Here is a 24,905-nt window from a genome sequence, read left to right on the forward strand (position 1 = left end):
TTAAGGTTTCAAGCTACAAGAACCTCCATCTTAGGAAAATAAATCAAAGAGAAAACACAAGTCCATGTTATCAGTTACCTAAATGATGGATCATTTCTTTGCTTGTAAACAAAAACAAAAACAAAAGAAATCATTGGCTCTTTTATTGCCACTATTGGTATAATTTAAGATCATGGTGTATATACTGTCAGCATTATGAGGCAAATCATACTGTGTACTACTTATTGTCCTGAATAAAATCATAATGTAAAATAATTCATTGCTAAAATTAGGTGTCATATTCAAATGATTAAACCAAGTTTTTGAAATTTCACAAAATATGGGGGATAATTAACTAAATTGAGTGTTGTTTAACATTATTTTATTAATCATTATTAATTGTAAAAAATGTTGATTTGGTTGTTATTGTTACCCCTACGTGTATTACGGTTCAGTCCAAATGGCAACCCAACTGGAGAAACTTGAATATGACGACCCGACTTGGAAACTCAAACAGCTCGCTTTCCTTTGCGTCCATAGCTCACCATCCCTTGTCCGCTTGATGGTCACAGTTCGTCATCTCCTTATTCGTACCATTTCACCAGCTCGCCACTCCGTTCGTAGCTTTTCACCTTTCCCAGCTCGTCAGGTAGCTAATCTGCAGTTTGCCAATTAGTCAATTCGCCACTTTCCAGCTTCGCCTCCCAGCTCATTGTTCCCCAGCTAGAGGTGCTCATGGGTCGGGCCGGGCCGGGCCCATAAAAATTTCGACCCTGGTCCTAGGATCGGGCCCGGCCCGGTCGAAAATATGGGCCTAAAATTTTGCCCAGGCCCATCCCGGGACAAAATCATAAGCCCGGGCCCAACCCGGCCCGGCCCATTTTTTAAATAAATACTAAAAATTTATTTTAAAAATTTTAAAAAAAGTATTTTAAAAATATTTTAAAATTTAAAAAATTAAAAAAATATTTTAAAATTAAAAAAAATTAAAAAAATTAAAAAAATAAATATATTTATTATATCGGGCCGGGCCGGGCCGGGCCAAAAAAGTGATGCCAGAGGCCCGGCCCGTTTTCTAAACAGGCCTCATTTTTTTGCCCAAGCCCATATTTCGAGCCTATATTTTTACCCAAACCCTCCCATATTTCGGGCGGGCCGTCGGGCCGCCCGGCCCATGAGCACCTCTATCCCCAGCTTGCCTACTCGTGAGGAGGTCCCTTCAAAGATACCTCTGATGTTACCTGTCAAATCTAGACAAAGTAACGTGTCGTTGTACAGAACACCTAATTACTCCTAACACATCCCATCAGAAAATTGTACCTTATAATATAAAAATAACTTCTATGATGAGGGACCAGAGGGATAAAAAAAAGCATATATTCCAATTAATTGATTTATACCGTAATTATATAGAATATAAAAGTATATTTCATTAGAGCAATACTGAAATTACGGCTACTCAGATTGTAATAATTAAAGTCACCAAAATGTAAACGTAAATGATGTGTTGTTTCACATTTTTTGAGCAAAAAGGGAAATGAAATGATTTACTATAATATGACTGACAAATATTGAGAGGTACCACATTCAATTGAATTAAAGCTCTCTATACTATTTGGAGCATATCATATCTTCCCTAAAAAAACCCACCCTAAAATTCAAACACTTCGTTTTTTCTTTAATGTATTAATAAAAATTAGGTCTTGAAATTTAATTAGTGTTTGATTAATTTTCTTTATCATATAAAATAATTTTATCATTAATTCATTGTATTTTTTTGATAAAATAAAACAATTACACATTCACTATCGTATCTAAATCTAGATGCAGAGTTTTCTCTTTGTAATTAATCTGCTTCATCAAGTCGGCAAGAGTATGTACAGTCGTATTAGCCTCCCTCGAGATATATTGGATCTCTACCTTCCATTGTCTTCGACACAATTCAATAATTCTTGCAACGAAATTTCGACCTTAAAATCTACCTTGAATAAATTCAATAGCAAGAACATAATCTGTTTCTACAATGACATTTCACCATTTTACCTTCCATGTATATTGGAGGCCATCATAAATAACCCATACATCTTCCAATATTTCTTTCAACTCCCCAAATCTAATTATCACAATCATTTTTAGCGACTGCCGTTGACAACACTATCCCTGAATAAAAATTACGTGCCCCATCTGTATTCAATTTAACGGATCCCGACGTAAGTAGTTGCTATGGTTGTTTCTAAAATTGCCGCACATTTAAACCATCTATTCGTCCCAACCTGTGCTTGGTGGCTTTCGTCCCAACACCAACTGGATTGGACAATTTATTTCCAGCAATTTCTTATAATTTTTTTTATATTAGATTGGATATCTTAAATAATAATAATAATAATAATTAAAGTTAAAATATGGGCACACGAGTAATATAAAAGAAGAAAAGGTGGAGGACATGACATGACTCTCCGTATGATGTGAAAACGAAAATCGAAATTATTAGTAGTTGTTATAATATAGCCAATGCAATAGCTACAACACCTACGCAAGTCCCATTCCACTACTTATTATTACCTTCAAATATCTCATTTTAATCAAAAAATTGTTTTGCAGGAAGAAAATAATTTGGACCCACGTTTTCTACTGCATTTGCCATGATTATAAGTCCTAACTCTTTATTTAATTTTGCTACTATTTGGGGTTTCCTTTTGCCATGAAACAGGGAACCAAATTGATTACAATTTTATTTTATTCTCAGTCAAAGGTGTGTACCAAATGAAGCAAAAAATAATCTTGAAAAGGAAAAGAGAAAATTTTAATCAAGGGTCCCAAAAATTAAAAATTTTACACAAGCCCCAAGCCCCAAACGTACCCTGAGCTGATTTAAAAGTCAACAAGGTCACATGGGAGTATTAAATAAATACTACCATGATGTTTGACTATAAAATATAGAGGGCTTAATTGGAAGTGAGAAACCAAGATTGGACATCCAATTTTTCTACCCGCCGACCACCACACAGTCCCTTTAAAATCCAGCCACCCCTAAGCTTTTTTCAAAGGAAAGATAGCATTGCAAAGAGGTTTAGTTGTCAATGTTGACTAAAAACTAGCATTGAATTCAACACATTTAGCAACAAAGCATTTGACAGTCGTGCATGAAACGGTTCGAGTCTCTTTCATTGCCCCGTTCATTTTTGTTTCCACAATGGATGGATCCATAATATTATTCCATTTTATAGTTGGATTTGAACGCTTTTCAATTTCTACGACATAAGTTAAAAGGACATCGAAGTTTGTGCTTCGAGATACTCTTCAATATTTCAGTAAATTTAAAATCTTTGCAATGAAAGAACGAAATTCCATTTCAAGAGATAATGCTTGCATTCTTAGTCCAAAGACAGACTGTTTAACTTTTATTCTTGGCTTACCAAGTGACGAGCATTAATGCTTCACCGCTAGTATATTTGGTTTTATTCATATTTCAGTAAAATAAATTTCAAATTTTTGATTTTTTAAAAAAAAAATAATAGCAAAGAATGAAAACGACGTTAATGATATGGATCCAACATGAAAATCATGATAGATAAGGATTCATCTTAAAAGCATCAATGCCTCATTATTCCAGAAATTGAAAGGAACATAATCCAATGGAGCCTTGAATTATGACCAAAAACTTTGTATCCATCAACAACCCCACCTTGGATGGGCAACTTGGATTTTGATAGAGGCTTCTTTTCATTTGTTTTTTCCTTGTATTATAGTTAGAGTTAGACCGACCTCTACTTTATTTTTTTTCATCATGGAAATTGAGGGTTATTTTTTAAGTTAATCATAGAAATTAATTTCTTTCAACAAGTAGTTCAACCTGTAATGTAAGATTAGAAAAGAAAAATATCATAGGATAAATTGCAGTCTTACTGTGCATGGCGTAAGCTTGAGGTTCCCTTACCTACGACTTGATATCATATAACATTTTTTTCTTGGTTGTTGGAAATAAGGTACTTGCATAATTTAATGAAGCAGTTCATATTTGGTACATTAATTAGCTCATAAATTTGACTTTTTAAGTAATTTATGACCTAGTTATAGGATCATTTTTAAGAAACAGAGAAATATGAAATCTCAGATGGATGGTTATAGATGTTTCTCGCTCTAAGTATAGTCTGAATTCGAGTCATGCTAATCGCGTTGATTGTTTAAGTTTTATCCTATTATTATAATGGGAAGAAAAGTAACACAAATAGAATAAAAATATGGATGATTAATAATGATATATTTTCTTTATACACAACATTTCTTCTCATATATAAACCCCAAAAAGAAAATCAGAAATTAGATCTTCTGCCATGCTATTAATTTTCTTTTCTTTTTTTTTCTACATCTGATTCACACTCCAGAAAAAAAAAAGATTAAACCAACTAATCTATATCCTCCTTTGAGCATCAAAGAAGAGGTTCATATATTTTTAAGCAACAAAGCCTCCAAAAAATGATTAACCCAACAACTCCATATACAGTACCCACCACCATCTCATTCATTAATTTCAATAAGAAAAACAAATGAAATTAAAAGAACCAAAAACAAAGTGATATTGATCATCACCTCTTGTTGTTGATGCTCATGGCGATTTCCAACTTTGTAAGCCAAGGTCATTGTGTTTCCTTGAGGGACCAGAACCTGGAATAGGGAAATGCCTAGGCAAGAACCCCACGAAGTGGCCTGTGTACTGTGATTTTGGCTTGGTCTTGAAAACGTTGGTGGTGGGGGTGGTTCTTGAGCCCTGGCACCGCAGGCAAACGATGAAACCCAACGCTAAGAACAGCCAGACGAGTAGAATCAGTTGTCTTGTGCATCGAAACATCATGCAGCTGATCTGATCAGAGTAGCAAGAGAGGTATAAGGGAAGAGAAAATAAGTGGAAAGGTGTAAATTGGTAGGGTTGTAGAGTTATGGTTTGGAGCAAAAGGTGGTGTGACAGAGAAAGCAAGGAACATATGGACAAACTCAATGCAAAGAGAAATTAGATCGTGTGTCTTGAGATTGATCCCTTGGGGTTTTGTTTCTGTTTTTTTCTTTCTGTAATGTTGTGAAGACGAGGGAGAAGAGAGAGAGAGAAAATGAACGAAAAGAAAGAGATGTCTTTGAAAGGCAAATCAAATGCTTCTACAAGTAGGAGTAAGAAGAAGCAAAAAGTTGAAAAGCTTTGGGCAAAAAGTACAAATAAAGGTAAAAATAGAAGCTTATATGTGAAATGGGTTTAATCTCTAATGGAGAAGTAAAGTTAAAAAGATTTAAAGAAAATATAAAAGGAAAGTTTTCCTTTGACAAATGCCAAAGAGAAGATAGGACTAGAAAGATATCAAAACTTTGCATTAATACTTTTTTATGGCTAACATTTAACTCCCAATAAATTCAAATTCGAATCAAATTAAATCGAAGATATTCTTTTTATTAATAAAATTTAAATTTAAAATCTTATCCGAATGGTATCAAGCTTTTTAATAAATAAAATTATCTACCTATACTATTATTTAAAACTTTGAGTTTATGTCATTCTCAATCGGGTCTAGTTCAATTGTGAAATTACCAAAAGTTCAATATCTATACTATTATGTAAGCTCCTGGTTGAGTTGGTGTTACAAAAATATCGTTCCGTAATAAAAATAGGATTTGAATCTGAACCAATTGCATTAGTAAAACATTTAATTTATCATCTAACCAAAGCTTTATTTTAATATAGCTATACATTTTAATTTTATTATACACATTTTTTACTTTCCTCAATTATATATTTATACTAACTAAGTGGGTGTCATCCTCAATCGGGTCACCAACTTAGTTAAAAATTTTATGAAAATACCGTTCTGTAATTAAAATAAGTTATGTTTGTGGTTTCCATAAAGCAACAAATTAAGAGCATTTTTTATTATCTTTTTACATACAATTTTAAAAATATATGCACATGATGGGATTTGAACCCAATACCTCAAATTTTTTTTTCTCAATTACCATTTTAGCCAAAGCCGTATTTAATTTTATAAATATGTTAAATAAATTTTTGGTTAAAATATGTTATAAGCCTGTGTAGTGTTCAAAAATCGGAATTGGTTTTTGCACTTTAATTTTTAGGAATTTAGTCATTTTACTTTTTAGATTTCAAAATTCAGGTCCAATTGTTATAGTTAACTTTTTTTTTGTTAAATTCAAGTTCATTATAACCTCATTTTTTAATTACAAGGCTACCACGTAAAAAAAATTATTTCACAATATCACACCAACAAATTTAACAATGCTAACAATTTGATCTGAATTTTGAAATTTAAAAATTAAATTCCTGAAAATTAAACTACATAAATTAATTTCTAAATTTATATAACATATACTCACAATATGCGAACAATTTAGGTTAATTTATGTAGTTTAATTAATTTATATTTTAACCTAAATTGTTGGCATATTGTGAGTATATGTTATATAAATTTTAATATGTTTATATTATATTTTAAAATATAAATTAATTAAATTATAGACTATAAAATCTAAACAAAATAAAGTGAAAAGGGATATGCTATGTCATGTTTTTTTCCATGGTTAGGTGAGTGTTTGGTCCCACTCGAATTTAATGGCTGACCACAATCAAATTGCAACTGTTGTTTTAGACCCCCATATGTGGATAGCTTGTATGTTGTTTCTTCCCCATTCCTCTATTATTTTGGTTTACGTCCATCAAATTCTTTCTTTCTTTTTTCTTTTTTTTTTAATATTTCCAATAATTTAAGGGATGGGCGGTGCATTTATCTGCGATTAGTGTAAAAATAGCGGTGACAGTGAGATTAAATACTATAGCGATACTGTAACAATACTATAGCGTGAGACAAAAAGTAAGTTAAATACACTACATCGTACTCAATCGCTCATCCAAACACACCCAACCTTATATATTATAATCGTCAAACATATGCTCAATTTCCCGAATTCAAGGGACAACACAGTCTGTCACTGTGCAATCACAGTGAATAAACTAATATTTCAAGTCTCTTTTACATATTCACTTGTATGGTAATAGCTATGAGTGTTCCTGTTCCCACTGATTTTCTTTTCTTCTTTTTCTTAAATAAATATTTGTATATGATGTTTATTTGAGTATGCAGATGGGATATGAAAAAAATTAAAAATTATTTAAAAATCGATTGAGTCTTAACTCGATTAGTATCGGTATTGTTGTCAGTGCAAGAGGACGTGGATTCGAACCTCCTATTTAAGAGTTGGGGATGGTTATAGGTAGTTATAAAGATTATATCAAAAAGAGCAGATATGATAAAAATATTAATATTTTCCGTCAATTGTACATAAATTTAATTGATATAATAACAAATTTAGCCCTCCATGTTTATATGTTTTGTGTAAATGTTGACAAAATATGATTAACAGAGCGTGAAAACTTTGAGAGTTAATCTTGAAAAAATTAATATTGTAACGTACTTTTAAAATCAACAAAATTAAATTGCTGTAGAGATGAATTTAATTTACTTAATGTTGGATGGTTTTACAGAAAATGATTGAAAACTCCATCAATCCTTTTCCATCTCTTCACTGATTATGTTCCTCCTTTCCAGAAACGTTATGGTCAGACCTGAGAGGAATTTTAGGGACTGAATTCGATGATGATTGACCATCTTCTTGCTCCAACCAAAGGGTTTTGATGAAGTAGATTAAAATAAAGGGTATGGTTTTAGTTTATTAAAAATTCGATGTTGATGGTGCATTGTTGTTTCATTGTAGGGGACACGCCTCCCTTTTTTTCGTGTTTGAAGGAAATATTAATTTGTCAATGGCGGAAAGGGGTGAATAAGAGAAAGCAAAGAAATGGGCTGAACATGCCACTTTCGAGATTTGTTCATCACACTAGGATTCATGTATGATTGATACCAGGTTTTATCATTGAATAATCAACGTAGGAGGGGTACTGAGAAATAAATGCGAGTGAGGTTCATTAAATAACCTCTTGTCCTTCCACTCTACTTGAAATCAACTCTTCTTTGGACAATTAATAATGGGTTTCTTGCACTTCACTCGTGAATATATTAATATATAAAAAAGAATGAGATTAGCATTAAAAAGAGAGTGGCATGGCAGGCTAACCACGAGCTGGTCCCTCGCCTCTGATTCATGGTTTTGTCCCCTTCATAGCCATCACCAGTTGCTCCATAGAAGGAGCAGTTAGATAGTTGGCATTAACAACTCATGTTCTAGTGTAAGCCATACGTTAACACTACATCACAATATCATTTTCTTTTGTTATATTCATACAATATTAAAAGATAATCCAAGTCAAAATAATTATCAAAGTAAATATGTGGAACAAGAAAAAATAAATAAAGATTTTGGATCAAATTATGAATTTGTCCCCATTTATGGTCACAACTATAATTTCTAGACTTGAATGGAGGTGTCATATAATTATCTTTGTATTCTAGTGTAGGGTGGGTTGTATGTTAGAGTTGTGTGACCCAAATTTCTGTTAAAAAAATGACAAGATAGGGGGATCTGTGGGGTGAAGGCGGTACAGTACAGACCGCACAAGTGGAGCCCGTATAGAAGTACACTTTTTATATTTGATATTGATTTGAATAAGGTGTTTCAACCTTACTGCATTACTTTTTTTAGACTTTGATTAGAATAAAATTTTTTAAACTTATAAATAGACATAGTTGTCTCTCCTCTTGTATCATTCGAATTCAACAGTTAGTGAATTTTTCTTCTCCTCTGCCTGTGGTTTTTTTCGAAAGGGTTTTCTTTGCGATTAATTGTCATTATCAACGTTCGATTTTCACAGTATATATATTAAGTTTATAATATTTTGTTATAACATCAGTTTTTGTTTAAAATTTTTAAACAAGTTTTTCTAAAAATCATTAATAAATTGAAATAGTGTTGTAACTACAAAATATTTAATTAATTTAAAATAAGTTATATTAATGTAATTTGATTTTAAACATATTTAATATTAAAATAATAAAAAATTCATCATAATATTAATAGTAATATAGTATAATTTAAATAATATTATTAATAATTTCTTACAGGTTATTTTATATATGGTTAAATTAATTTGTTTTAATGTTAAAATTGTTAAAAAAAATTTTAATTTTAATTTTATCTTTGCTCTACTTTAATAATTAACTCTTTTTATACTTAAAAATATAAGTTTAATTTAATAAATGCTATTAATATGTGTCTTTTTATTAAAACCATATTTTAAACTTAACAATTTAATATTCATTAATTTTAATATGATAACACTAAAAGTTAATTCACTTAAGTAAAATCTTAAAATAAAGAGATATTTCATTTAAAATTAACTTTATATTTAACATATAAAAAATTATAAAGAAAAAATTTAAACAAGAAACATGAAATAACTTAATAAAATTAAAAGGCAATGAGTAAAAGAGTAATTTACCCAAACTGTAAATAAATACCTCAAATGGAAAGTATCATATGTAAAAAAATCGTAATGTGACTTTTAAAAAGTTATTCCTTTTTTTTGTAACCTCATATTGTTATAGTATATATAATGTTAGCTTGATAAAACAATCCGAAATTGCCAAGAGGGGGAATTTTGTAGAAGTAAGAAAGAAAATATAGAACAAATAAATACAATGATTTAGTATGGTTCGGCCCCAATTGACAATTCCAATACCATAGCTTTCCACAATTAAGGATTTTCTCAAATTTACTAATTCGTCTAACCTTTGAGAATAAGGTTTAACCTTGCAACTCCATTAAGGTTTCTACCTAAACCTTAAGATAAAACCCTCTCAAAGAGTAATACAAATAAGCAAACAAAGACTTAATCCTTACTAGATTGGACTGTTTCAAATTTAGCACAAATGAAATAATAAAACACTTGAGCTAAATAAACAACAATGAGAGCTCACAAGTGTGTACAAGAAAAGTATGAAAACTTTAAGCACAAAGGTTGATTGGTTGAACTTTTTGCTTTGACAATCTCTCTTCTTGTAGACCCTTTGAAGGTTGGTATTGATACCATTTAATTGATTTCCAATCGTTGTGGTTGTTGGAATATTGAATAGAGTCGTTGAAGATGAAAATACCAATGCATTAATGTCACCTATAACAACAGGTATCGATACTTTTTCTACGAGTATTGATACCATAAACATTTAATACCTAATTTAGTGACCATTGGAACCATCAATATCAATATCGAGGGAATTCTATCGATACCAAATAAAATGTATTGATACCATATCAATACTTGATAAAACCTTTGGAAGTCAGAATGCAAATTTCGTATCGATATTGAAAAATGTATTGATAAAAGTATACAACTACCGATACTTGAAGAAATTTACTGATACCGATACTTGGTAAATACTTTGGAAAACAAAATGTCTTTTTTGTATCGATACTAAAAAATGTATCGATAAAATCTTGATTCTATCAATACTCAACAAAAACTATCGATACTTGACAAAAAGTATCAATACTTTTTAGCCTGGAGCAAATTTAACAAGGTTGAAAAATGTTTGAAAGTTTGTTTAACTAACTTGGCCTTAAAATATTTTTCTAAGTATGAGTTCAACAGTTTTTCTTTTTAGATGTCACTTGAAATGAAATTTTTGCCAAGTTTTGTTTAAAAATATTTTTAATTTAAAACATAACATTTGTTATATAAAAATAATATGCCAAGTAAAGCTTGGTTCAACAATCTTCCCCTTTTTGATATAACAAAACATTTTGGTAAATTCAATTTTGAATAAATTTGCTCCGTTTTTCTAAAAATCATTTTCAATTTAAGCCTTAGACAAATTTGTCATTCATTACAAAAATTTGGCATTCATTTATAAATTGGTCATTCATTCTCAGTTAAAGACATTTTGAAAACCTAGTCACTAAATTTGTAATTTGGCGCAAGAACAAACAATCAATCATTAACCAAAATTTAAATTTACCTTTCTCTTCTCCCCTTTTTGTTATGACAAAAGGCAACAAGTAAAGCTTAAGAGAGAGATATTGTTAGTTCTATAATAGAGATTGAAATTGGGGAATAAAGAACTAACATTTTCAAAATAAAAATTCAAGTATCTGAAAAATACCAATATCAACATTAAAGTACTAGCACATAAAGATAGGAAAACAAAGACAAGAAATGTGCAATTAAAAGTATGAGGATATGATATGCAACCTAGTCTTCTTGAGGTGGGGGAGGTGAAGGGAATCTAGTCATAAGTTGAGTTATTTGATCCTCCAAAGAAGACATCCTAGAGCTCATACTATGAAATGCATCATTAACCTCAACTCGAAAGCCTTGTAATTCATCGCCCAAAGAATTAATGGCACCAAGGAGCGTGTTAACCAGGTCAACAAAAATAGGAGTAGCTTGAGAAGAACCAACCAAAGGAGCAGATAGAGGAGGAACATGCTCGGGAGGAGGATGAGGAACCTCATCGTGACCACCCTCAACATCTTCATCTTCAAGAGCTATTAACTGGACATTCTTGACCCATTCGCTAGTGTGTAGGTCTTTCTTATATCCCGCATGATAAAGGGCACCAACACCAAAGGAGTAGGCAAGGCCAAAGAAGGGTCACCTCGGGTTGGGATTTTTAGATGTTTAAAAATGTAAGAAAGATACGTTCCAAATGGGAACTCAATGGTGTTGGTAAGCTCCTTACCTATGACCTTGGTAATGTCATTAAACATGATAAGTGTGAGGTTGGGACGCTTATTGTTTTGAAAACAATCAATCTACCAATAATAGATGGATCGAATGATAGAATGTTTAGAAATTGGTTGCAATATCCATGTAAAAAAGCGATTATGGAAATTGAGCCCAGATGCATTCGAGCTCGGAACGATCAAGGTCAAATTATAGGGGTGTTTCACATTCGACACCCCACCGGGGGAAGTTTTAAAAAATCTCCGAAATTTTCTACGGTGAGACAAATAGGGGTATTCATTAAAAAAAGAGTTGATAGCAATAATGGTTTCGTCTGTTTCATCATGTTAAATCGAGGCATTCGAATAGAATACTCAAATGAGATTAGCATGGGTTTGAAAGCAGATTTTGAAACAAGCAACCCAATTTCATTCGGCCAAAGTAGGAAGATAACGAAAATTAAAATCGGTTAAGGAATTAAAATCGAGCGGCCGAGACACATTTACTTTGCGAGTAGAAAAATAAGTGTTAAAATGATAACGTTCATCAGAGCTTCTAAAACAATCATTTAACAAATCCATTGTACCACTAGATGGGTTGGATGATGAAGTATCGGATCGAGGACATTTCTTTAAAGACATAGTGACAAGCTAAGACTCTAGACACACTAAATTTATTTAGAAAGTTTGTTTGGGAATTTTATCAAGCATTTGGTGAGCAAAGGGTTTCGAAAAATTTTCAAGAAAAAATATAGGTTTTAAGCAACCTCCTGCAAGAAAGCACAAATTCCAATCAACTTAATAACAGAATTTTTAGCCAAATATTTAACAAAATATTTTTGAAATTTTGAAATAAAATGACATTTTTACCTCAAAATGTTGTGAAAATGATGAAGAAATCCATGTAGGGAATGTTGAATCTTTGTTAGGAAGAAGTATTTGAAGATTTTCTTGAAATATTTTAAAGATTGAAAGCCTTTTGTGTAAGGGTTTTTGAGAGTATTTGAAAACGGTGGAGAGAAAGTGAGGGTAAAAAACCAATTTTGAAAAATGAAGGACGATGCAAAAATTAGGTATTGATATTTTTGTATCTGTAACACCCTAAACACGGCCTAAGGGTCTAGACCAAGTCCAAAGAGTTGCATTAACGTTATTAAGAAAACCAACTTTTTAAGTATAGGTAAAACCAACTAACAAGTCATGACAACCATTAAATCCAACAGACAGTTCAGCAATCTTAGAAAAGTCGAAATACTAAGAAATATTGGAACTACATAATAAAAATATAATACGATAATAAAGTAGATTGACTGAGCTTCTCCTATGCCGACCTAATCAAGCCTGTGAGTTACCTGAAATTCAGTCAACAACACAGTGAGTAGAGAACTCAGTGTATAACCAATATAGATTCAATTAGAGGTACAATTTTAATAAGAAGTTCCAGAATCTCAAGTTCCAATCAGAATCAGAGAATATTCCATATAGGATTAACGTAACAGTTATATGATAGAACAATTCCAGTTCAGATACAGAACAGATCAGAAACATGTGCAGTTATTCCTATCCCCATCCGCTACGCACCATTTTCGACCATCCCAACACACCGTTAAGGGCATGTAATATCCATCCAACCCTGCACACCATATAGTGTCAGTCCGACACGTTTACTGAAACGCAGACTAGCTGCCAGATGAAAATGCGACAAAGCGTCAGGTTCACGTATAAATCGTGGCTTAGCCACTAAATCAGATAAATTTACTTCCTCCTTTACATAATTCCCAACCAATGCAAATGCAGATTATAGATATCGACAACATATGTACAGTCATTCCGGTCCAATTCATAGGTAAGTAACACAGACCAATATCACCAACAATCATCACAGTACGTATACATTTATATAATAAAAAAAATTGACCAATAATGTATAATCATCAACGACTTATCTAACCAATAATGTATGAGCTACATAGTTATAAGGGCAAGACTTCAAAGCTTCTATATTGACTCCTACCTATGCAACACTACACGTGATTGTAACAAGGAACTATCTATCTAAAAACCAAAAATTTGACCACTATCTTTTTTAGCAAGACCGTTACCTTCACCAATTTGACCTAGGCAGATGATTTTTGATGAGATAGTCAAGCATGCTGAGGCAAAAAATTCCAAACTTTCACTACCAATCTCATACTTGATCTTTCAAATCATGATGTTGCAAAATTTGAAGATTGTTGATAATAATGAAGTCTGAACCTATACCCTTAGAGTTGAAATATTCTCCAAAATGGAAGCAAGGGAAACATACTGCCATAGACAATGAGAAGCCATTAATGTAGAAGAAGAGGAAAATGAAGGTGATACTGAGGCAAATACAAAACCATTTGCAATTGCCCTTATAGTTGCTAAACCTTCCCCTAGTTGCATAAATCCAATTGCTACAACATTTAGATTAGGATATTGTTGAGCTAAATAAAAGCATCTAATATCTTGAGAACCACTAATTGGTGCTTCAACATTTAAGGACTCATGCTCAATGCTACAAATTAGACATCATTGAAAATAGAGTCATTTTGCAAATTTTTTGGAACAAAAAGGGGGAGAAAGTGGTAGTAACAACAGTTTGGATAATAATTTTTATAGATTTCAGACATTACTCCTACAATGATAATTTTTTATGATGAACTATAATTGATGATGTTTGCTTTTTCTTTTTCCTTAAACTTTCTATGGTATTATCCTTATCCTTTTGATTATTAATGCGATTCATATTTATGCATCATTGGTTGAATATATAGTTATAATCGTATTTAAGTATATGGATTAAGGGGTATAATCGATGATCAATGCTTACTTTGTGAAGATTACTTATTTTGTTTAAAAAATTGTCAAATGGGAAGATTTGTTAGAAGTAGTTTTGGCTTCTAGTTACAATGAAAGTTGCAACTTGAGGTATAACTAAAAATTGACCAAAAGTTGTCCTATTTGTATTGGAATTTTTTTATCCAAAACAATGTGGGCTTTTCTTTGTGATTATTAGAAATTAGCTATGGCCCTTCTTTGATGTTCAAATGTGGAGAATCAAATCAGCAAGGATCGAATCAAAGTCTTTCAATGCAATCCAAGTTCTCTGTTTTGAGGGGATTGAGTTAATTTGATTTTTTGAATATCTTGAAGATCTCAATATTTAGCTCAACCTTTATGAAGATAATTGAAGAGCTTTTTCTATGGCTATGTATGAGGGAATACGATTATAACTAATTGTAACTTATCAAGTCTAAAAAACTTGTATATTAGGTAAAAAGTGATTTTTTATTTGTGCATTTTTTAGGAACTATCTTTTGAGTGCAGAAACTATAAATAAACATAAGTTCATTCTTGAAAGTTATAGGGGAGAGTGAACCAGATTAGTATATAGGTGTGAGGTTGTTACATGGTGAGTGTGTAGGACTTAAATCATAAACTTCTACTTATTGAAGTATAGTGGATTAGCTCTCTAGGTAAGGCTTTACAGATGTAGAAAGATCTGAACTACGTAACCAAGTTTTAAAAAGTCATTTATGTTCTTATCTTCACTTGTGACTTGGTCTAGTTGCAACTTACTTATAATAAGACATATATATGCTTAGCAAAATTTAACCAACTTTCAATTTATATTAATTGTCTAAACAATATTTAATATATCATAATATTAATAAATCTGAATAATATTTAAATTTATTTATTTTTACTTTTTAACATTAAGTTTATAGTGCATATTTTTTAACTTTTCACATCAACTTTTAATAGCAATATTGAACACATAAAATCTTAAAGGTATAATAACTTTTGGCCTCCAATTTTACCAAAAAAAAAAGTAATTTTAACATTTCATTTAATTTATTGTCTTTTTTAGCCTTTAAACTTACATTATTTGTCAAATCACCTTAAAATGGATGAAAATTTTAACATTTATTAACTTTGTTGACGCGGCATGCATATGGATTGTCACGCTAGCAATTAATTAATTTTTGGAATATAAAAAATTTCAAAAATATATAATTATTAAAAACATTTAAAAAGTAAAAAAAATATATAAATATTTTTAATATTTAAAAATTACTTAATTGCTAACGGAGCATCCATGTGGCAATACACATGTATATCATGTCAGTAAAGTTACCAAATGTTAATTTTTTTTCATCCATTTTGAGGTGGTTTAGCAAACAATGCAAATTTAAAAACTAAAAGAGAAGAAAAATTAAATGAAAATCTAAAATATTTTTTTTATAAAAGTGAAAATTCAAATAAGTTAGGGATAAATCCCAAAATTATACGTGAACTTTGGTTTAATGTGCAATTGTATACATGAACTTTGATTTTATACAATTTTATACATAAAATTTTGATTTGAACCAATTCTCGTAAATTATTAACACAATTATTGATATAACATCATTTTATATTTATATATTGCATATGTAAATAATTATATTTATCCAATGTAAAAATAGATTGATGTATATATTGTTGGAAAAAATAGATTTCTTAGAAGCTTTGAGGCATAGTCTCGATTAGTAACGGTGGAGATTTGAATCAAAAAATTATGGTTTTATATTCTACTCCATGAGACCTTTACAATAGTATATCATATGCTCAAAATGGTAAGTAATAAATGAGAAATGAATGCTCAAAGTAAGTCACTTATGAATTATGTTGAGGAAAATGGAAAGCTTATTCTCATATTGGTTAGATATTAAGTGTGGAATATGTTTGTACATGTGAACCAACTTATTAATTATTGAATGACTAAACTAATACTTTTCCTCATGCGTAGGAGGGTGCAAATCCAAACCTACAAGCGTTGGGAACTCACGTGAGTGACGTGAAATGTCTAGGCTTGTGGATATTTTAGCCTCATAATACATACGTAACCCTTTTTTTTTCTCAGTAGAGCTTATTTGTTTGGAATTAATCTGCAGGAAAAGATACACACTGAAATTTTCTATACTTTTTTATTTTCTATTTTCTAGTTTTTATATCTATATATTGTTCTGGTTCGATCTTGTGATTTAAATAAATAACTATTTTACACTATTATTTTACTAACGTTTATGCAACATTTATTTCTTTAAATATGTATGATTAATTCAAAATTGAAATTTTAAACATACATTCGAACCACAATCAAAATTTCATGAGTATAACAACACCAAATTAAAAATTCATCTATATAATTACATATTAAATCAAAATCAATAAACTATTATCCGAATCTTAAACCACCATTACTTTACTTTACTAAAACAATGCCGGTGAGTGAAAACCAATCAAAAGAAGAAAAAGTAGCGTTGGTGTAAATGAAATTAAACCAAGCAACAAGGGACTAATTGATGGTACGAAACCATCCAATCCTAGGGACCTACTAAAGAGGATATGATGGAAGAAGAACAACTTCATTTGGCTTATCTCTTCTTTTTTTCCTTCTTTCTCTAGGTAGGCTCAGAGATGCCATGAGTTCATCATAAAGTTTAAAGTGTACATAGATTCTTTGAATGGACACAATTTCTTTTGATACACCAATAAAGTCTTTGTAATTACAAACCCAACCTAATCTACAAAATTTATGTAAGTCATGTTTTAAAAAGTAATGTTCCAGTATCTAACCTTCCTTATGGGTAAAATCATCATAAATTGCATTTTGTTTCTTCCATTCAGAAAATATACAAATTAATTTGTATATGTTAGATTAAAAAATAAATTGGTCTTTTTGTTAAAACTTTTATTAAATTTTTATTGTTTAAAATTGATACATGTATGTCAGTATGATGTACACGGGATATATCATATATTATTATTTGGTTATTCCGTAAGACACACCAGCTTTTAAAAATACAAGTAGATGAATTTTTTTAATAGAAATATATAATTTATTTATTTTTTTAAATAAAAGGATAAAATGTAAATTTCCCTCCTAAAAACAAGCTTTTATAGTGCTTTTACCTTAATTCTTTTTATTAAAAAAATATTTTTTTTAGAAAAACCCCAGAGTTTGTAAATAAAGCGTCCCATTGATTTGAAAGTATTTGGACCCCATTTTATTGAGTGTAAACTGTAAAGGTAAGGTTTAAATCACATGATTTTCTTTCCTTTTTAGCTTTCATGATCTGTAAAATCTGCATCTGTGGAGAAGAAGCAAATGTGATGGAAGACAGAAGGGATAGAAGGAAGGGTAAATTCACAGAATATCCATCCATGATACATACTAGACCCTTTCACGGGTCTGGCGACCCGGCTCAAAAGTAAATAGACTTGAATAAAAAAATAAAGCCCGTTTAAAAAACGAACCGGACCTCAGGTAAGGCATTTTTGGTCCGGCTCGGCCCGAATTCACTAAAGGACAAAAAATCTTTTTTATATTTTTTTTTCTTGTTTTCTTCCTATTTTGCTTCCATTTTACTATTATGTTGTTACTATTTTGTTGTTATTGTTTGTATATTGTATAAAACTTATTTTATTGTTAATTTTGTTATTATTTTAAAGACATTTGTTAATTTTGTTATTATTTTAGAGGTATTTGCTTGTTAAGTTACATCTATCTTAGCATTATTTAGTAATACATATTTTTTAAAATTTATTCTCAATTTGTTGAGAAATATTTATTTTAATGTTTTTAGTATTTTTAATGTATTATATATATATTAAAATTATATAAAAAATAATATAAAAATTAATATGGGCCGGCCAGGTCGGGCCCGGGTTTTAGCATTTTTATCCTGGTCAGGCTTGGGCAAAATTTTAGGCCCATTTTTCAGGCTAGGCTGGCCTAGATTTTTAGATGAGCCCGGCCCGACCCATGTACACCTCTACTATATACAAAATAAATATCCTTTTATTAAATAAAATGACGAACAATTGTGTTAGGGATAGATTGTTTTAGATTAAATTATGGTTATGGTTTCTCTACCACGTTTAAATTTAGAACTTAGTATCTATTCTTGTTTTTTTGAGAAATTTAGTATCTATTCTTTTCTTTTTTTTAAGAAAATTAGTATCTATTCTTTAATGGGATATAATTTGGTTCCTCTACCTAATATCATTAGTTAGTTAATATAGTTGAAACCCTTAATTATTCTGGTCAAAATAATAAGGTCGATTTTTTTTTCTTAAAAATATCCCTTCCAACTTCATGTAGAAATATATATCATGTTAGAAAGTTGTTTTTAAAAGAAATTCACATGGTCATTTTAATCAATATAGCTAGACAAGTTAATTATTTTGGCTATAAAGAATAACACTTTAACTTTTAATTAATTAATATTATTATTATTATAAATAACTTTTTATACGATATATCTGGAGTGATAGCAAGCAGTTAATATGATAAGGAAATCAGCCTCGGATGGTCCAAAGCAAAGAGCAAAAATCGACAAAAGAATCGAGAATTCACCAAACTAGAGAGGACGACAACAAAATCATCCCTAAAATCACTTGTGAAATTAAGATTACATGCTTAAGTAAGACTAAGAAAACGTGCTACAAGAGCAAACAAAAATTTCTAAAACTGGAGAGTTATTAAACAATGAAAAAACAAACAAACAAAACATATAAAACTTAAGACAACACGAGTCCAAATCAACACGTGAAATCATTTATTATTCTGAAATACTCTCAAAACAGAAACAAATTAAGAAGTTGACGAAGAGCACTCATTTTCCAAGAAAAACTACTGGTGACCAGTGGAGTTTTAGCGAACGACAGGCACTGTCATCTATCCATCACAACTTGTGAATACAACAAAAATACCCACAAAATAAACCTGCAAACTGACAAGAGAGAAGAAAGAAAGAAATGGTTGATGGGAGAGGAAAAAGGCGGGCAATAGCCAACCCGAAAGCTAATTAAAATATAAAAGTTAAATATTAAATTTAAGCATAATTAAAAAAACTAAAACTAAAATGTAACTACTTTTCTAAAATTAAAAAAAAACATTACAACCTTCCTTTTATATAAAGTTAATATATATATATATGAAATTGTTAATTTTTTTTCCTTAAAAAGATTGGGATAGTGCAAAATTTTAAGCTATTTTTTAGGTCGAGTCTAAAAATGAGCCTAAAATTTTATTCAAATCCGGCTCAGATAAAAAATGCTAAATTTGAGACCAGCTCGCCTCGCATTAAATTTTTTTATGTAAAACATATTTAAAAAATATAATACATTAAATACACTAAAGATATTAGAATAAATGTTCCCCAACAAAATCAAAATACATTTAAAAAAATATTTATATTTAAATAACACTAAGATAGTTGTAACTTAACAAGCAAATGCTTTTAAAATAGTAGTAAAATTAATAATAAAACAAAAGTTATATAATATCCAAACAATAACAACTTATAATAACAATATAATAGCAAAATAACAACAAACAGCAGCAAACAACAATAAAAAAATTTAGGGACTCGGACCAAAAAATTCTTACTAAACTGGATTTGTTGCACATAAATTACTATGAACTGCTATTTTAACTAATTACTTGCGTATATATTATTGAAATATTGGTTTCCATGTTTAATAGTGTTAAATCAATTATCACAGACTAAATTCAACACAAAATCACATGGGATCACCAGATTATAACTGTTCATGAGTAAAATTGAGTTAAGTTATAGCATGACTCGATTTAACTTGCTTAAATGACTCATTTTATTATTTAAAGAATAATATGTATATATGACATAAATTTTTGAAGGCACAAAGAAAAAAATTGATTCTTTCATGGCAATGTGATATAAAAAAATGCAGTGCTCCATGATTCTGTAATTAATGGAAGGTGAATAAAGAGGTTAAATGGGTTGCATGGTGGACAGTGGACACTGTGGTCGGCATTTGGTAAATAAATTTAGTCAGCTAATGAAGTCAGGTGAAATACTCGTATATGCCGATTTTAATCAAAATGGTTGAATTAGGTTAGATTTCTTTGAAATTTATCGGAATAGGTTGATTTTGGAGAGAGGGTGTAAAAACACATCTGGTTGGACGCGTTTTCTGTAGATTTTGCATAAAAACACTTCTAACTGGATGTGTTTTCCTTATTTTCTCTTCTCGATCGATTTAGGGTTTTTAAGATTTTTGTTTAGGGTTTTTGTTTTAGGTTTTTTTTAGATTTTTTAATTTTAATTTTTATATATTCTTTAGGATTTTTTATCATTTTTATATTTGTTAAAAAATATAAATTTTGGAATTTTTAAAATTACCATTTTAATTTTTTTTAATTTTTGTTGAGAGAGTCCAATTTGTTCATTTTCAAAATTGACAAGGAACAAAAGGGTATTCACACTAATATGTTATTCGAATTGTAAATTTCAACTTGATTCGAACTCGAAACTCAAATAAATAGAAATTTGATTTTTTTCAAATCAAATCGAGTTTTGCTCACCCCTAAATAAACAAATAAATATGCTAAAAAACCTGCATATTTCTGAAAATATTATCTTGAGAACCCTGGGATATCTGACCAATTTCGGTGTGAGAGGTAATTTTGAGGGGGGTTGACAATGGGAGAGTTTGGGATCCAGAATTTCATCCAAGCAGGAAAGCGCGTGTAGCTAGAAGCATTTTCTTTCAAAATTCGTTGACACATTTTCACACACTCTCTAAAATCGGCCTATTCCTGTAAATTTCGAAAAAAAAAGGTGCTTACTCTGATATTTTTTATTAAAAATCAGCGTGTAATTCACCCAATGAAGTCAAGTCATATTTAAACATATAAGACCAGTTAGTGAGGTAGGTCAAGTCAACCAATTCTCATGGAAATTGGATGGAAGGAACTTACCCTTTTGTATTCACTTGAATGTGAACTGCAAAAGCAGTCACCTGCATGAAAATTTGAAGCATTCAAAGAATCTGAGAGTGGCCTATACGCTGAGTTAAAATACTACGTAACCTAACGTAAGAATTGAGTTAAGACCTCAGTTGAAGAGTTTATAAATAGGCATATCTATGGCTGAGGAGTTTCTTAAGTAACCAATCTAGATATTATTATAATGGAAAACAAGAAGGGAATGAGAATGTTCACCACCAATACTAATGCTATTATATTTCTCCTAATAATTTCTGTTGCATTTCTACCAGAGATCAGTGCTGCTGCTTTACGGCGTGGGCATGCTCACCCATCACGCTCTCGGGTACCAGAAAGACCAGCATCACCATCGCCATCTCCATCTCCATCACCATTGGCATCGCCTCCTCTAAACAGGAAAGTGGCAGCATCACCACATGGAGGAGGCATCTATCATCCGCTTCCTGATCCCTACTAGAAAATTTGTCTATCCTACAAGGTATGCATGCATGCATGCATCTCATATATATGATTTATAATTTATAATTTATATAATCTTTTTTTCAACTGCAGGACTTAATATAACACTCAAAATAAAAGAAGCCACAACAAAGAAAGAGAGAGGAATATGTATGAAGTCATTTTAAGATAGAATGTGTTTATCTTCAATCTCCTGGCATGTGCAGGAGCTTCAGAGCTGTCTAGTGTCGTAGGTATTGTGTTTTGAATTTGCGTCTATTGTCTTTGTTTTCTTGTGTTGGTGGATTGAAAGCCTTTTTTGTGTTTTTGTATTTGGGATAAAGGAGTCGTTTTTATTGCTTGTTTGGCTGAGAAATATTTTATTACTTGAATCATAAATTCTAAAATAAAATAAATTCTATAGAAAGAAAGAAAAAATAATAAGGATATAGGTCTTTGAATCACCATATTTATTATCCTTGAAGCGATTTATGGGCAAAATTACCACATGTTGCGCAAGAAAGCCTACAATTACATTGAACAAAAAAAACTTATTCGTCCAAACTCAAAATTTTGTTTGAAAAGTGAGAATATTTAGACAAAAATATAGACTTAAAAAATGAGTTTAATCAAAAAAAATAAGATCAATTTTCTAAACAAGCCAAACCCCGCGTAAGATTTTTTTGACCCAATCTAACATGAACCATTATTTCGCTGCTATTTTATTGTCATTTATTTTAGACTAAATTATCCAAGTTTAGTACTTTAAATTTAGGTCAAATTAAAACTTTAAACTCAAATTTAGTCCAAATCTAAAAATGAACCAATATGGGTTAACCCCATGTAATATGAAATGAGATAGGGATATTTCTATCACTTTCACAATTTTTAGCTGGGAATGATTTAATTTTATACAAAATTATGGCAGTCTTTTCCAAGGAAGAAATAGGCCTAAATCACTTTTCACGATCAACTTTCATATCTAGTGAAAATTATCTTTATTAATCCCAATTAATTTTTTTAATTGAAAAATAACTAAAATTCTACTTTGCTAACCACGTTTTCGCTGATATGATACTTGTTATTATCGGTCCGAAATCCGAATGGATTCGGGTAAGATGCTATCGAACTCACAGACTAAGCTTGCATGATAATGGGTGTTCTCAAAAGGGATATCGATGTTTTCCTATGAAATCACACATAAGATCACATAAACACGTATTAAATCTAGAGTAAGAAACATGCTAATATGCATGAAACCTATTTAGTATGTGATATCAATAAACAGTAATTATACCTTATAATAGAGAAGCTAGATGGAGAAAAATACTCAATAACATTAATGTTAACAAACATGACCTGTTTTAAACTAGTAGATGATTAGAATGGCTGACATACTTGAATTTGGGTATCAGACCAATATCCAAATATGGCAGCTAGATATAATATGTGACAGTCCATTTGGTTCTCTAAAAATAAGCCATTACCTATAAACTCAGCTTTGTCATTACATAACAATGGTCAAAACACTCATATTTTACATGAACCACTAGCAATGGCTACTGCTATCAACAAACGAGGCTCATCTTTTTTTTAAAACTAGCTCTCTTTTTTTTTCTTAACCATTTGCCTAAAGCTTCATGTTTTTTTGAAAACCACATCCCCTCAATTTGCAACTTTTATCATAAAGCAAAGCTCAAATTTATCATAAAACGATGCTCAAAACCAGCAATAATATGTGATGATAAAACAAATGGTCAAAACACTAAATAAACTCTCAAAATCAATCCAAAATAACAGAAACCCAGATCTCAAAACCTTAACTTTGTGAAAAACCACCTGTTTTTCCCAGTCTTAAACCTCTCCTCGAGCTTCTGCTTGGTAGCCTTGCAAGCAGAGACTTTCTTGTCCTTGCTTTGGAGGGAGTCGACGGTGACCACATCCTTCAAGTCCACATCCAAGGTGTAACGCGTCGGCATCACGTGCTGGTAATTGACGAGCTTGAGGAAGCATTTCACGCGGGATTTCTTGGCCGTTTTCTTGGAAGAGTCCTTTCGGATAACTTTGCTTGGGTATTTCTTAATCCCTGCAACCAAACAGTGACCGTAAGGGCGGTCGCGGGTTCCTTCGTCGAAGGATTTGACGATCACCGCCTTACGACCGGCGTAGCGACCCTGAAGGACAACCACCGCCTTGTTTGGCTTCAGGAACTTCACCATTGTTGCTGCTGTTGCTCCTCACTGTCCGCTTTTCTTTGTTGGTTTCGTCCTCCCAATCGCACTATGGTAGAAGTTACAGAGTGTGGGAGAGGGAAAAGAAAAAATCTATGGTATATATTGCATCAGCCGAAATGAAACCCTAGCAGTAGCATAGCTTCTCTTTCTATGAACTGATGGGCTCCATTGTTGAAACACTCCTCAGCCCAAGCTAGATTGGGCCTTACCATCCAAGCTAGAATTAATATGTAAAAAATATATAACATATACTAGATTTTCTTGCAATGAATTTTTATGGTGAGGGGATTGAATTAGACCTGTCCATGGGCCGGGCTGCCCGGCCCGGCCCGATGGCCCGCCTAAAATATGTGAGGGTTCGGGTAAAAATATAGACCCGAAATATGGGCTTGGGCAAAAAATAAGGCCCGTTTAAAAAATGGGCCGGGCTCGGGCTCAACTTTTTTGGCCCAGGCCCGGCAATGCCCGGCCCGAATATAATAAATATATATTTTTTATTTTTATTTTTATTTTTATTTTTAAAATACTTTAAAAATATTTTTTTTATTTTTTATTTTTAAAATATTTTTTTGTGTTTATTAAAAATCGGGCCAGGCTCGGGCTTACTCTTTTTTTCCCGGGCCGGGCCTGGGCAAAATTTCAGGCACATATTTCGGGCAGGGCTGGGCCCGGGCCTAAGAGTCGTGCCGAAAACTTTTTCCGGGCCCGGCCCGGCCCATGGACAACTCTAGATTGAA

General features: G+C 31.2%; 1 protein-coding gene and 1 long non-coding RNA gene across 2 annotated transcripts; one reads left to right on the top strand and one right to left on the bottom strand.

Annotated features, from left to right (window-relative positions):
• The first annotated feature begins 21,417 nt into the window (after positions 1 to 21,417).
• Positions 21,418 to 22,293, top strand: LOC107959471 (uncharacterized). The gene is made up of 2 exons (XR_001700825.2): positions 21,418 to 21,974; positions 22,049 to 22,293. It is a non-coding gene; the product is annotated as an uncharacterized lncRNA (long non-coding RNA).
• Positions 22,294 to 23,619: 1,326 nt separating this feature from the next.
• On the bottom strand, positions 23,620 to 24,377 carry LOC107959470 (60S ribosomal protein L27-3). Its single transcript, XM_016895535.2, has one exon. It carries the CDS (start codon positions 24,151 to 24,153, stop codon positions 23,746 to 23,748), a length of 408 nt encoding a protein of 135 aa, XP_016751024.1. The 5' UTR covers positions 24,154 to 24,377; the 3' UTR covers positions 23,620 to 23,745.
• Positions 24,378 to 24,905: the final 528 nt, after the last annotated feature.

The sequence above is a fragment of the Gossypium hirsutum genome, chromosome D04 (genome assembly GCF_007990345.1).
Source record: "Gossypium hirsutum isolate 1008001.06 chromosome D04, Gossypium_hirsutum_v2.1, whole genome shotgun sequence".
NCBI lineage: Eukaryota > Viridiplantae > Streptophyta > Magnoliopsida > Malvales > Malvaceae > Gossypium > Gossypium hirsutum.

What these genes read in the sequence shown, in the direction of transcription:
- LOC107959470 (XM_016895535.2), bottom strand. Translation starts at nt 24,153, where the DNA reads ATGGTGAAGTTCCTGAAGCCAAACAAGGCGGTGGTTGTCCTTCAGGGT.